The sequence below is a fragment of the Mustela nivalis genome, assembly GCF_964662115.1.
Source record: "Mustela nivalis genome assembly, chromosome: 3".
Lineage (NCBI taxonomy): Eukaryota > Metazoa > Chordata > Mammalia > Carnivora > Mustelidae > Mustela > Mustela nivalis.
This window is the reverse complement of record NC_139022.1, coordinates 84,264,232-84,279,208: the sequence shown is the minus strand read 5'-3', so window position 1 is coordinate 84,279,208 and position 14,977 is coordinate 84,264,232. Positions and strand designations below refer to the sequence as shown.

At 41.9% G+C, this 14,977-nt stretch overlaps 1 protein-coding gene across 3 annotated transcripts in view; it reads left to right on the top strand.

Annotated features, from left to right (window-relative positions):
* Positions 1 to 12,219, top strand: part of MCCC2 (methylcrotonyl-CoA carboxylase subunit 2) — a 69,398-nt gene extending 57,179 nt beyond the window's left edge. For 2 of the 3 annotated variants that reach the window (XM_082722961.1, XM_082722962.1), the window contains 5 exons: positions 563 to 629; positions 3,256 to 3,412; positions 4,278 to 4,392; positions 7,301 to 7,386; positions 10,123 to 12,219. In XM_082722961.1, the coding sequence (XP_082579087.1) occupies positions 563 to 629; positions 3,256 to 3,412; positions 4,278 to 4,392; positions 7,301 to 7,386; positions 10,123 to 10,240 (543 nt within the window). In that variant the 3' untranslated portion in view covers positions 10,241 to 12,219. The remainder of the gene's footprint in view (positions 1 to 562; positions 630 to 3,255; positions 3,413 to 4,277; positions 4,393 to 7,300; positions 7,387 to 10,122) is intronic. The other variant, XM_082722963.1, reaches the window with a different exon arrangement.
* Positions 12,220 to 14,977: the final 2,758 nt, after the last annotated feature.

The following is a 14,977-nucleotide window of genomic DNA, read 5'->3' as shown; positions in this document are numbered from 1 at the left end:
CACAACCTGAGCCAAAGGCAGATGCTTAACTGAGCCACCCAGGCATCCCAATTAGAGCACTATTTAAAAAATCCAGTGTTTAAATACATTATATGTTAATAAAGAAATATCTAGGGTTTTAAAAAGTTCTTATAAGATACATGAATTATGAATGCTGTGGATGACATGTACATAGCCTAAGACTATGAGAATGCTTGTTTTGGAAGTGTTTGTATTCTGTTTTCTCTTAAAGTGGAAAACTAAGGAATTATCTTATGCTCAGGAATTCCCACTGACAAGCAGTTCTTCTCTTCGTTTCTTGAGTGTCACTTGCTGTTCCGCATGTTAGTGATTGACTTTACCCCTCCAGCTGTGTGCCGGTGCTTACACAGGCAACTGCAAAACAAACGTGCTACCAGCACAGTCACATGTCCCACTGGCCATCGGTCCGCATGGTGTGTTGTTACTAGCCAAGCACAGGGCGCTCGTTCTTAACGCTGACCCAACTATGGTGTTTGTAGGATGCACGATGGGTGCAGATTCCTTACCCCCTCTTTAAAAAGATTATCTTCTTTGCTGTTAGGGGGCTCACTTCATCCAGTTGTGCTGCCAAAGGAATATTCCTCTGCTGTTCCTTCAAAACATTACAGGTAAGAAAATAGCTTAATCAGTTTTGTAGCATTATTCCAGAGCTGCACTGTCCAGTATGACTCCAGTATTGGACAGTATAGACCTAGAATACTTCTGTCGTAGAGGAAAGGTCTAGTGGATACTCTGTAGGGTCAGGAATCAAATAGATGAGAAGTTTATCCATATTTGGATGAAGCAGTTTCTGAGTTCCACATATCACGGTCAGATGGCCTCCCTTTGCCCATCCACATGGATACCCGCCCCTCCAGCAGCAGGACAGCTGTGTTCTCTACCAGGAACACTCTCTGATCTCACTCTGAGGGCATTGTCTGACCCATCGTGTGTCTGCTAGCACTTTGTTTTCCTTAAAGGATTTCTAGCACATGCTATGGTTCACCCTTTCCCTCATCTTTTCCTGTGTAGTTAATTCTGCCCAAAGCGATATGTTATAAAAGGTCTATTCACTCCTTTTCACTCCTGAACGGGTGTCTGGGGATTTGAGTTTACACTCCACAAAGAATGGTACGCTCAGTATCATCTCTCTGGATTTCATGTTTCACTGATGATCATAATAGGGTGGATGCAATGATTTTTGAGGTTTGTCATGATGGTAGATTTCTTTTTCTTAGAATTCTAGGATTCTCCTATTTATATTGTATGTTGCACTTAGATATGCTGGTGAGCTGAAAACCGCCCCCCCCCACCCCATCTTCTAAGTGACCGTGGTTATTTCAGGGTCAAAGGAAGGAGGGCTCTTAATTAGTTGTTAGAATCAAGCAAGCCTTCACAAGAAAAATGAGTTTGGCTCATGGTGGGCAGTAGGGCTTTAAATCGCCCTGTTGCTAAGACATGTTTATCTGGTGCTGCTCTTAAGTTTATGATACTTGGTTAGATGAGTTTTGAGAGGCGTTCTATCCAGACAGCAGCCTGAGGGGGTCCTATGCGGCAAGCCTGGTAATAGGGCAGCTAAAAAGGATTCTGAGGCTTCACTAGTCCTGGGACCTTGTTTCTAATAATGGTTCATGGTTTCTTAACCACCAGTAGAGCAAACCTTTTTCCTGAAAGATAGACCTACATTTTTGGTTTTTGGTGTCTGTTTGGGTGGGGGCAGAGAGCCGAGGTTGGGTTTGGTTTTGCAACCTTGCATTTGAGGGACTTGTTGTGACATTCATGGAGATATGTATGCAGAAGGCAGTTGAATAAATCTTGAGCATAGAAGACATGTGTTAGCTACAGGTGAAAATGTAGGCATCGTCAGAATATGGGGATGTTATTTAAAGCTGTGGGAAGAGATAAGAACACCCCTAGAGAAGAGAAGAAAGCTCAGGGACAGTCTTCGAGTAACTCTGATTTCTTTCATAGAGATGAGAGTAGAGGAAGGAAGGGAGCACGATGACGTTGTTTCTAATGCTGGGAAGGATTAGAGAAAGACAAGTGAGGGGTCATAATCTTTTTCAAGGTGGAGTCACCTACAGGGACTAGAGTGGTGGTGGGGTTCTGGGTGAGGAAGCAGAGCTTGGAGATAGCTGCTCCTTGAGATGGCTACTGTGGAAGGTTTCATGGAGTCAGGACAAGGCAGAAAGGGGAGCTCTGAGCTACGTGAGGGCCCTGTTAGAGGGGTCCCAGGGAAGCACATTGCGCCCAGCAAGGGTGAGGGCTGTCCTATCAGTACCACTGTATTCGTAGCTCTTATAGGCATCTCATAGAAATTGAGTGGACTCGGATGACTCCATGGCTGGGGACTTGCAAAGCAAAAATAGTGACAGTCAGGCAAGTGAGTCTGAGGGTGGGGAGGGAGCCACATGAAGCTTGACTGGGGTTTTGTGAGGGAAGGAGGAATTCGCCCAAGGCCCAGAAGGCCCAGTATGAGTGCAGAGCATTTTCAGCAGTGCCGGGAGCTTGAGGTAGTAGAGGAAACCTGTAATTGTGGAAAATTTTTTCACCTGGCTATTGAGTCACTGGCAGGAGCTCTTAGCATCTATGAAACATTCGTCTTTAGTTCCTCAGAGGTGTAAAGCAGCATTTCAGAAGGAGCAGTTTCTGTATTGAAGCAGGTCCGTGAGTACTAGAGGCCTCACAGTTGGGCTTGCCACAGCCCTTTGTCTTTAACTTGCCGGGTCACGTGCTTTCATCACCACATTGCTGTTCTGAGAGCATTTCTTGAAGATAAGTTTCTTGCATCTTTATCTCACTTGAAGATCTTTGTGTGCATCCAGATGACCCATTCTAAGGGAAATTTTAGAAGTGATTAGGAGCAATTTTTTTTTTTTTAAGATTTTATTTATTTATTTGACAGAGAGAAATCACAAGTAGTCGGAGAGGCAGGCAGAGAGAGAGGGAAGCAGGCTCCCTGCTGAGCAGAGAGCCCGATGCGGGACTCGATCCCAGGACCCTGAGATCATGACCTGAGCCGAAGGCAGCGGCTTAACCCACTGAGCCACCCAGGCGCCCCTGATTAGGAGCAATTTTATTTGATCTTTTAAAGCACACTTTTTGGGAGATAGATTTCACATATAAATATGTTGTTACAGTGAGAGGCCTTACAGTAAAATATAGTTGGCAGGATGTCCTTCACTTACCATGTTGGGCTTGACTTCTGCACTTAAATCCCATCATCCAGAGGCTTTTTTTCCCCCTTTCTTTTAGGATTTATGGTTGGTAGAGAATATGAAGCTGAAGGGATTGCCAAGGATGGTGCCAAGATGGTGGCTGCTGTAGCCTGTGCCAAAGTGCCTAAAATAACCATCATCATAGGGGGGTCTTACGGGGCTGGAAACTATGGGATGTGTGGCAGAGCATATAGGTAGGTGGTTGTCATGGTTTTCTCTGAGGGAATCTCACTTCAAGTCTAATATGGTCCATTTGTTATGGGTCTATTTGAAACACCGAATGTCATTCGCACATCTTGATCAGTGATACCGTAATTTGTATCATCTGGAGGAGTGAAAGGAAGTGTAAGGCAAAACATGCTACTTGGAAGATATCCACAATGGGAATCAGGAAATATTTTGAAATGGCTGATAATGAAAATACTACATGTCCTAACTTGTGTGATGCAGCCGAAGTCTTGCTTTGAGGAACATGAATAGTAGATATAAATAAATAAATATATATATATATATATATATATATTTGAATGAAAAGAAGACCAAAAATCAATGAGCCAGCTCAGGAAGTTCACAGAAGAACAGCATATTAAGCACAAGAAAAATAGAAAACAGGACATTATAAAGATGGAAGAATCAGGGAAGTCCAGAGTTGTTTGGTTTAAAAAGGTTAACAAACTTGATGATCTCCTAGTAAAACTAAAAAACGAAGCAACAAGGCTTTATATTATATCAGGAGTGGAAAACAGGACATGAGCACAAGTAATAAGGGGATATTTTGTATGTTTTGGGGCCCATTAAATTGAGATGAAATGGAAAAATAAAATTTATCAGAACACATCACAATCACCTGGAGAACTTAGAAATCCTACTCTGTTCAGGCCACACCTCTGGAAATTAGCCTGGGGAGGGTTTTGAGCATGGTTTTAAAAAAAAAGAATCCCGTAGTAATGCACAGCTCGAATGAAGAACTACTAATTTAGAAGATAAACACAAGTCTGTGAAAATCTCTGTGTTGTGCAGTGAATTAACTTGATCTTTTTTTCCTTTCTCCCCCCATAGCCCAAGATTCCTCTACCTTTGGCCGAATGCTCGCATCTCAGTAATGGGAGGAGAGCAGGCAGCCAATGTGTTGGCCACAGTAGCAAAGGACCAAAGAGCACGTGAAGGGAAACAAGTAAATGTCATTTCTTCTGCTTCTCTGGTTTGGCTTTTACCACTGACCACTCTGGAGGCAGGGAGCAGTGCGCCCAGGACCACTCTGTGTTCATAGGTCAGGGTCTCACCCCAGGGCCTGGCTTCACTTAGAAGATGCTGACTTCGAGCAATATTGACTTGCATATGCTCTGTCTCTCTTCTTAAAGCGACGTAGTTTGAGGTCCCTTCTTATCATTTTTCCAAATCTCCAAGAAAACGCTTCAGAAACTATGCCTGTGAGGGCCCGAGGCAGAAGGATACTTGGTTCTTTGTCATTTGCAGTTAGTGAGATTTAAAGAAATGTGATTTAAAGAAATGTGATTTTTAGGACTGAAAGCAGCAGAGGCTTTTTTGTTTTTTGTTTTTTGTTTTTTTCAGTTTCTCCTCAGATTGGCTTTGAGTGGGAGAGCTCAGTCATCTAATTGAGAAATGAATAACATTAAACTGTGCAGAGATAAGTGGAGGAAAACAGAGAGGTCACTAGCTGCTTGATGAAAGGCAAATCAGCAAGCGGCTGCTTTTAGTTTTGCTGCATGTTAATAAGGGGCGCTGGAAGGGATTAGTTTTTAGGTCTCATCAGTAACATCAAACAAAAAAGGACTCCACAGGGTACAGCGTGCTCCCAAGCTCCAGAGAAAATTTACATGACTCAGAAAAAATGTGGTTCTTGCCCCTTGCAGAGCTGACATTCTGGGGGCTGACGACTCACAGTCTAAGGGTTGAGTGAACAACAAGGTAATTTGTCAAGACAGATTCTTCACTGCAGGTTTTTAAAATGGATCCTTTTGTGTGTGTCTCAGAGATTCTTCCGAATTTTTGCATTAGTTTTTTTTTTTTTCTTTTTGTGAGAGAGAGAGTGCACGCTTGCGTGAGTGGGTGGGGGGAGCGGTGCAGGGGTGGTGGCGGGGCAGGGGGAGAGAGAGGATCTCAGCAGCTTCTCTGCTGAGTGTGGAGTCTGACTCAGGGCTCAGTTCCATGACCCTGAGATGATGACTTGACCCCAAATCAGGAGTTGGAGACTTAATTGATGGAGCCACCCAGATGCCCCTTCACTAATTTTTATTAGTGAGAACTTATGAACGACTATTTTGTGTAAGCACCAAGCCTTCAGGTGACTGGTGCATGTTCTTAGAATCGGTCAGGTGTGCTGTTGTATCGTAACGGGGCGTAATATGGAGGAGGCCTTCCTTGAAGGCTCACTTTCCTTCCATTTTGGGGTCATCTGGTCAGCTGTCTAGTTGGTGGGATGGGGATAAGAGAAGCGTGGAGGGAAGGCCCTACCTCCCTGAATGCCTCCCATGTGTGCCCCATGTTCTAAATCATCTTTTCCAAGCAGCAGGAACCCTGCACACCTAAAACTGAGGTTTCATATTCACTTCAGTATCGATTTGTAATAAAGCAAAATGAAAGGTTTATTTGTGTGTGTATATTAGGGGTGGCAGGGGTATGAAGTTCTACTGGATACATTTTTTTAAAGATTTTATGTATTTATTTAGAGAGGGAGAGAGTGTGTATCAGGGGAGGGTGTGGAGGGCAAGGGAGAGAATCCTCAAGCCTACTCCACGATGAGTAGGGAGCCCCCTTGGAGCTCACTCTCACAACCCTGAGACCATGACCCCAGTCAAAATCAAGAGTCAGATGTTTAAGCAGCACAGCCACCCAGGCTCAGAGGAGAGGCACCTGCCCCTCTACCTGATATTTTGAAGACTTACCCTTAACTCAGTGGTCTCTTACTAGATAGTTGTTCTTTGGTTAATTTGCCATACAGATCCATGGATTTGTCTGTTTTTCTATATGAAAGGAAAGTACAGAATTTTAGTGGTTCTCGCTTCAAATTCTTTTTTCTTTTTTTTTTTTTACAATTTTGTCTATTTGACAGAGATCACAGGTAGGCAGAGAAGCAGGTGGGATGGGGTGGTGCTGGGGAAGTAGGCTCCCCGCTGAGCAGAGAGCCCAATGTGGGGTTCCATCCCAGGACCCTGAGATCATGACCTGAGCTGAAGGCAGAGGCTTCAGTGCCCCCCCCCAAATTCTTGACATAAAATAATATTAAACTATGAAAGTATATAAAAGAAGGTTGAATTTATTTGAAATAAGTCATTTGTTTTTGGTGTGAAATACCTTTTTTCCCCCCAAAGATTTTATTTATTTATTTGACAGAGACACAGTGAGAGAGAGAACACAAGCAAGGGGAGTGGGAAAGGGAGAAGCAGGGAGCTGGAAGTGAGGCTCGATCCCAGGACCTTGGGATCATGACCTGAGCCGAAGGCAGATGCTTAACGACTGAGCCACCCAGGCGCCCCTGAAATACTTTTTAAGTTGAAAATACTTTTCAGGCTTACAAAATTAGTTTGCATAAAGATGTTTACACCTGAATTATCACTTGTTCCTGGCAATACTGGTGGGCAAGCCACTAAGTTTTTAATTAGGGTAAAACATCTCTCAGCAATTTGAGTTTATTCAAGTTGTGGTTGTTGTTTTACCCCTTTAAGCTTTAAGATTTTTTGAATTTGGCTCTTTTGAATGAAAATTCCCTACTAGTCCCCCATTAGCAGAAGCTGCTAAATATAAGGTTACCCTTTCATTACACTCTGTAATTCACATCCGTTGTTGGACGCTGCTAGATTACACGATGGATGATGCCTTATACTGAACAGCTTCAGGATGTGTCTGATAAGGGAGGTGTAATGGTGCACCGGCGTGGTACTCCCATCTCAAGTGAGATCCTGTGTTTGAAAGCATCTCTTGTAATCGCTGTTATATCACCAAAAAGATGTTGGTTGTAACATCGTTACTCCAGAAATGCTTACTCCTTTATTCATGAGGTTCTCTTGATTGGATCTCTTGTTTTACTGCAGTAGACGTACTCATGGTCCTTTTTCTTTCAGTTCTCCAGTGCTGACGAAGCAGCCTTAAAAGAGCCCATCATTAAGAGATTTGAAGAAGAGGGAGACCCTTATTATTCCAGTGCAAGGTGGGAACCAGGGAATGACCACCTCCCTCATGCTCTCAGTCTGGGCTGTGTGGGTGGCAGCCTTACAGAGATCTGGGCGGTTGGGTTGGTCCAGCTTTCATGGGACCCATAGAAGAATGCTCAGACACACCGAATTTCATATTGTTATCTCTATAATGGGAATGTCTGCTGAAATAGCACCCCCTACTTCCAGGCTGGGCTGTGCACCCACCACCATTGGTCTTGATTCTGCAACCCTCCCCCCTTTCTTCCTTATCCCGATTATAGGGGAAGTGTCTGGGCCTACAGGGGCTGAAAAGTTAAAGAGTTACCTGGCTGTGTCGTTTTCAGGAATTTGTTCTTTTACCATTTTTGCTTCAACGTGTGGATTCCTGTCATTCCACTCTCTTTGACTATTTCCTATTTACCCCATTTTGAACATGAGATTGGTGGGACACTCATTGGCATTGCTAACAAGTGTGCGTCTGCATTCCGAAGGAGAGTACTCACAGCCAGGGTCTCTGTGTCAACACCAAGTAATCACCTCACACGCCACTGCAGCTCTTGGTTCTGTTTGTTTCTTACCACACCTAATGAGGTAATAAATGATCATGGCCTGCCCAGGCTGGGAGATGGGCTGGCGTGTGTGCCTTCAGATGACTGTTCTCAGCAACTTTAATGTTCTTCATTTGGAAGAATAATCTAAGCTTCCTATCCTCCTCTTATCCCTTAGGCAGATGGAATAAAGCAAATAACTATTTGTGTCTTTTAAAATTAGGTTACGCTGTGATTTATGTCATTTACTGGTGAAGGCAAACTGGAGAGGAAGGAGAAAAGAAAATAACAAATTAGAATTCATTCAGTCATCCGAACATAACTTCTGGGACAGGCGCTGCTCCTAGCACTGGGGGTACAAGGGTGGAACATACTTATTTTCAAGACCATAATTATTTCAGACTAAAAAGAACACTACTTGGCATCTTTAAAAGGCCCCCTTCTCTTCTCACTAATACATATTTTCACCAGCAAGTTTGCAGTTATATTTCGTTGTTGTGGGTCATTGATTCATTGAGTTAAGACCAAAGTATTTTATAGTCTTGGAGACAGAAACATTGTCTTGTTTACCATCACTTAAACAGACTTCTGTAGTAGCCCGTAAAAGCAAAGAGGAAATAGAAAACCCTAAAAAAAGGTTTAAGAGAAAATAATAAATTGTAAACTCATCTACAGTTTTTTAAAGCTTCTCTGTAAGATCGTGAATGAAATTCACAAGGACAGTTGAAATATTAAACTTCGAAAAATAGTGAGCCATTAATAAGATTTTCAGCCCTGGATAAGTCATCTTTTGGGAAAGACTGAACCCCTTATTATTTTCATGCTTACATCAGTATTATTATTTAAATGGACTGTATTCAAGGCAGGAGAACATATGGCCCAGATAGATTTATCTTTGGAAATAAATATTGTAAGACACAAAGGTTTTTCTGTTCATCTGAGTACACATAACCCTTCTGTTGAAACACTTGGTGGCAGGGGACAGCAATTTTCTTTCCAAGATGAAAGGATTTTCAAGTCAATTTATGGTCCCTTCCTCAGGTTTAGTAAATCTCAGCTTAACAAGAAACTTCAGTGGTCTGTTTCAGCTCTGCCATGGTTGGACTTGCCTTTTCAGAGAACGCTTTCTTTATCGCTGCTCTGACCTTCTGTGTTTCTCTTAATCCTTCATCTTATAGGTGCAGCATGCCCGTTTTCTTCTGTTCCCTTCTTTTTGCAGTCCAAACTTTTTCAGGCGTTTGATTAGTTCCTCTTACCTGAAATGGTCTTATTCATGGCCATCATGAAGGAGGCCCTGGCATCGCTGTGCTCCCTGGATTCTTCTGCTGTTGGCTGCAGAAGGGAGTGTAATCAACTGACCTGGTTATACGTGACAAGGGTGGCCTTCCCTTATTGGCTGTTGATACTTCAGGGTCCCTATTATGAATGTTTTATGAGCAAAGATTTGATTCATGCTCTGTTGATATAAGTATGGTTTAATAATTGATGTTCTTGTCCAGATACTGCAGGCAGTTTGTTTAAAGAAAGCTGAATTGCCACCTACTAATGACCTTTAAAAAACAGTATTTCTCATTCATTTTTCTTTATAAAATTGAGGTTGTTGGTGAAAAGCAAACGCATTCCTACTTCAGAGTTTCTTTTGTAAGCAGCTTAAAGCAATTACTTTTTTTCCTATTGTAGCAAAAAATAAAGGATTTCTATTGAAGGAATTTTATTAGCCAAATGTAGTAATTCAGTAATTGTCATTATTTCTTAAAAGTATGGGAGTTTGGGGGGAATGCACCTTTTCCAGTAGAGACTTTGGTTTGAGATTATTATGTGGGTTCCTGGGCCTTTCCGTATTAATAACAGGAACACATCAACTTGTACAGTTGGTTTGGCAGAAGAGGAACAGAAGACATTTTCCTGAAATATGTAAAAACATTTTAAGATCAAGGAGTATTCTGAGGTTTCTTGAAGCAGTTCCCAAAGCCATAGCTCACTCTGACATTCTGTGTGGGCCTGGGATGAAAGTCCTGTGATTTTTCTCTCTCCTTTCCCCTCCTTTGAAGGCGGTTTTGGTTATGAGAAAGTAGTACATGCGAGCTCAGCAGTAGATCCCTCTAGGACCTGAAGAAAAACCTCAGTGTTTCTGGACGTAAATTGTGTAAATGGTTGTTTGGTGATGGATTCCTAATGATTTATGTTTTGTTCTTTTACCAGGCTGTGGGATGATGGAATTATTGATCCGGCAGACACCAGACTGGTCCTGGGTCTCAGTCTTAGTGCGGCGCTCAACGCACCAATCCAGAAGACTGACTTTGGCATCCTGAGGATGTAACTAGAATCCAAGGCATCTTCCATGGGACGTGCACCAAAAATGGATGTGCTAGTAGCCTTAAAATTTTAGACTTTCCCAACATGTGGCTGTTACAGTGAAATTGTTTCCTGAACAGAGTGCATTTTACTTTTCTACCTTAAAAAAAAGTGAGGATATTTATTTGATGTATTTTAATTCTCTGTGCATTTTCTTAGAGAAATTTTTCTGCGGCCCAGATTTACAACCCATAAAATGAAGAGAATAACTTAGTTAGCCTTTTTAACCACATGTAGTGTGAAAAGTCCCCTAACCTATAAATTCCAGGATGATTGTGGTTGTTCACAGAAAGTTGTTTTTCCACTGAAATGATTGCTTTGGTGATTATGCACGATGCTATTTTAACACACACAGTTTTTAAAAATATCTATTACTTTGCCTTTCAGCCACCATCCTGCTCCTTCCCCTAACAATCAGACTTGCTGTTGTCTGCTCTGGGGGCTCCCTTTCCTCCCCATCTCTCTTCATCCCTCTCCTCACTGACTTCCACTGCCGAAGGCCCTCTCCAAGGTTGGCCTCCATGTTGCTGAAGCCAGTGGGTTCTTTTCCGATGTTACGGGACTGAATTCTCTGCGGCACGAAGAGCAGTTGAACACTTGTTCCTAGCAGTGCTATCCTTAGCTTCCAGACTGTAACTCTAGGTTTTCTACCAAACTCTTTGGCCCATTTTGTTCTGTTCTGTCTCCTTTCCCAGGCCCTTTTCCTCCACACATTTCTCTCCCACCCCCTTCTCCATTTGTCCTGATTTTTCATTAGTAAAACATAAATAGATTCTGATTCCGAAAGATACAAAAATAACATGAACGTATCTCCTCATTCTTTTTTAAAAATTGTGGTAAAATATATATAACACAAAATGTACCATTTTAACCATTTTTAGCTGCACAGTTCTGTGGCATGAAATCCAGTCATACGGCTATGCAACCGGGCCACTGTCCAGCTCCAGAACTTTTCATCTTCCAAACTGAAACTCTGTTATGAAACTCCCCACTCCCTCTCCTCAGCCCCTGGCCCCTCTTCATTCTTAAATGTGGGTGTTCCTCATGGTTTGGTTTATTCTCATCAGGTCATTTCAGCCCTTATGGCTTCGGTTGCTGTCTGAATGTGGATGATTCCTGCATCGACACTGTTCTCCCTGAGCTCCAGACCTGTGTATCTTAACAGGTCTACTGGATGTCTGCACCGATGGTCTTATAGGAACCTCACACTCAATTGTCAAGGTCCATTGATTTTGCCTCCTATCTCTTGAATTCCCCATTATTTTTGTCTTTCACTACCGTGGGCTTTAGAAGTGGTCTCCTACATCCAGTCTTAGCTAGTACTGCCTCTCTCTTACTGTGAGATGAAGATGACCATTCTAAGTGTGCATCTGGTATGTTCCTCCCTTGCTTAAATGTCTCACTGGTTCCCTGTAGAAGTACCAGACCCCTCATGCTCTCTAGGACCACGATCATCACATCCCTTCTTCTGTCTCATCTATGATTCTTCCTCATGCTCAGTGCTCCAGCTGTTCTAGATTTCTTGTTTCTTGGACCTATAGAGTCCTTCCCACCTTGGGGTCCACCACCCAGAGTTCCCTCTGCCGGTACCATTCTACCTTCCCTTAAACACTTACCTTTTTGTCTCTTTGACTCCCCTGGGCTGGATTAGACCCTATGTGCTCTTGTAAAGCACCAGCCACTTTCTCTGTGTTACATATATATGAGAAACATAAATATTTCTTTAATATTGGCCTCCTGCTAGAGTGTAAGCTCTCTGAGAGCAAGGACGTGCTGTTTAGCCTGCATCTCTAGTCCCTAGCACTTGTAGGTGCTTACATGTTTGTTGAATGGATGAGAAAAGCCAGATTTTAATTGATGTCTTCAGACCATGTTACAATGAAGTGATTGGTTATATCCTCTAACAACTGTCCAGTGCTTTCCTAATAAAATTAATATTTCAAACATTGTGTGTGATGTTCAATATAGGCAGCATTTGTGTGCCAGAAATCAGTTTAATTTTTTGACATATGTACAGGTAAACGCTCACAGTTCAGAGATAGGCTGCATTTTCAGAAGGATGTTGGACGAGGTCATTGAGAGGACGTCCCCCTCCCTTTTCCTTGGAAAGTCCCTCTCCCCATTCCGCCTACTGTTCCTATAGTGGTAGCCATTTCAAGGACATAGCCTTCAGAGAGTAAGGAATTGCTGAGACCATCTGAACACAGTTAAGGCCTCTTGATAAACAAGATTCTGGCCCACAAGTGTGGAGATGATCTCATGTTGTGGTGGTCGAAGACCATGCTCCCAGAACGGCATTCCCTTGGTTACTAGCTTGGAGTGGCTTGCTTCTCTCTCCTGTTCCTCCCTTGGTCTCCCAGTTTTCGAACCAACAAAGGGACATGGTAAGCATTTTAAAATAGTAAATAATATTAAAGTTTCCGCTAAAATTTATGTCCATGTCAGAAAACAATTTTTTTTTAAATCAAGAGTAGGTAATAGTTCTTTGCTACTAATCATCAACAAATCAAAGATTGTGGATTTTTTAAAAAATATATATTTTATTTATTTGAGAGAGAGTGAGCATGAGAGGGAGAAGTTCAGAGGGAGAAACAGACTCTCCACAGAGCTGGGAGCCCAATGTGGGACTCGATCCCGGGACTCCAGGACCATGACCTGAGCTGAAGGCAGTTGCTTAACCAACTGAGCCACCCAGGTGCCCCTGGATTTTTTTTTTTTAAAGATTTTATTTATTTATTTGACAGAGAGAAATCACAAGTAGATGGAGAGGCAGGCAGAGAGAGAGAGAGGGAAGCGGGCTCTCTGATTTATTTGAGAGAGAGTGAGCATGAGAGGGAGAAGTTCAGAGGGAGAAACAGACTCTCCACAGAGCTGGGAGCCCAATGTGGGACTCGATCCCAGGACTCCGAGACCATGACCTGAGCTGAAGGCAGCGGCTTAACCCACTGAGCCACCCAGGCGCCCAAGATTGTGGATTTTTAAAGGAGTGTTTTTACCTCTCTAAAAATTGTTTTCTTTAAAAAGATCACCAGCACCACCAGCACCACACTTAAAATAGTTAAATTATGTTACAGAGTTTATCTAAAAAAAAAAATTGTTTTAACAAAATGGGAAGCACTTTGGTCTGCCCCCTCCCGGCTTTACTGACACATAACTGACCTATCACAGGTAAATTGAAGAGGTACAATGTGATTTAATACACGCCTATTGTGAAACGGTTATAGTGCGGTTACCTAACACATTTACCTCACAGAACTTTTTGTTTGGTAGGGAGAATGTTTTTGTTTTTCTCCATTTCAGTTCTTATAAATGAGAATTGCAGCCCGGATAATAGGAGTAACTTCGAATTTTAGGACTTCTGCAGCTACTTAATCTAAATTAGCTACTCTGGGTACTTACAGAATACAAGAGATAAAATTACATGTACTTTTCAGTTTTCAAGGAAAAAAAATTCAATGTTTTTTTTTTTTTAACACTACCAGTAGATGTTATTGAATATGCAAGTAAAAGTTATTTGCCAGGTGTGCTTGTTTATGTGTAAAGCATAACTATAGAGGCTCGTATGACATTTACAGGGGTAGGTAAATAGCAGGTTTTTCCATGATTTCCTAAGACTTTTGGGGAGAGGTCACATAGTCCTTGTTTGTTCTGAAATGTGTTCGTTGGTGTCTTGGGAGGATGATTACTTATTATTCTATCCAAAGCCATTTCTTACAAATCTTAATTACTGGTTCTGAAATTCAGTATTTAAAAAACAGCAAGAGAATGAACTAGATAATCATGGTCTCTGGTTATTTATATCATTTCTTTGCAAATGTGAGAAATTACAATCAGTATCTAATAATGACATGTTTTTATTGTTTTAACAAAAAGTCGTGCCACTGAACACTTAAAAATGTATTTTTAAAAAATTTAATGTGTCTCAAATTCTCTTATATATAGAATCAGAATGCTAGGGGTAAAGTTGCTCTTGGAGCTAAATGTAATTTATACTTTTGACCTTTTTAGGCAAATGTACATTACAGGTGAGGTCTGTAGTCAAACTAATTGATGATCCATTCTGAGACACTTGGGAGGGAACAGGGCCTGCTACGAATTGCACTGGAGAAATAGGTGTGAGCAGATTGGGACCTGTGGTTGCTCTCTCTAGTTCATTATCCCTGAGTACCGAAGGTTGTCAGGTTTCAATATCTCCTTAAAAGCTACTCTTCCAGATAGCTGCTTTGTAACTTTTTTATGGCTTAAAATAATACAAGCCTATTCTGTTCTAGTTATGAAGGTCAGAAGTCTAGAATCAAGAGGTTGGCTGGGCTGTGTTCACTCTAAAGGCTTTGAAGGGTAAATCGATTTCCTTGTCTTTTTTTAGCTTCTATAGGTTGCCTGCCTGTTTTGTAACTCTGATTATAGATTTCAGTGTTCTGTCAAACACATGGTATGTGTTAGTATTCTGAGAGCCCTTTAATCTGCTCAGGAGGAGAGTTCACCATGAGGTAGGGGCAATTTTAGTTTTCTGTAGCACCCAGCATTTCAGTGTGTCTTGGCTGCTTTTCCTTTCGCAAAGGTGACCCAAATCACAGGTTTGTGCTACATGTTAGGTTAAGAGAGAAGTGTTGGGGTGCCTGGGTGGCTCAATTGGTTGAGATACTGACTCTTTTTTTTTTTTTTTTAAAGATTCTTATTTATTTATTTGACAGAGAGAGAT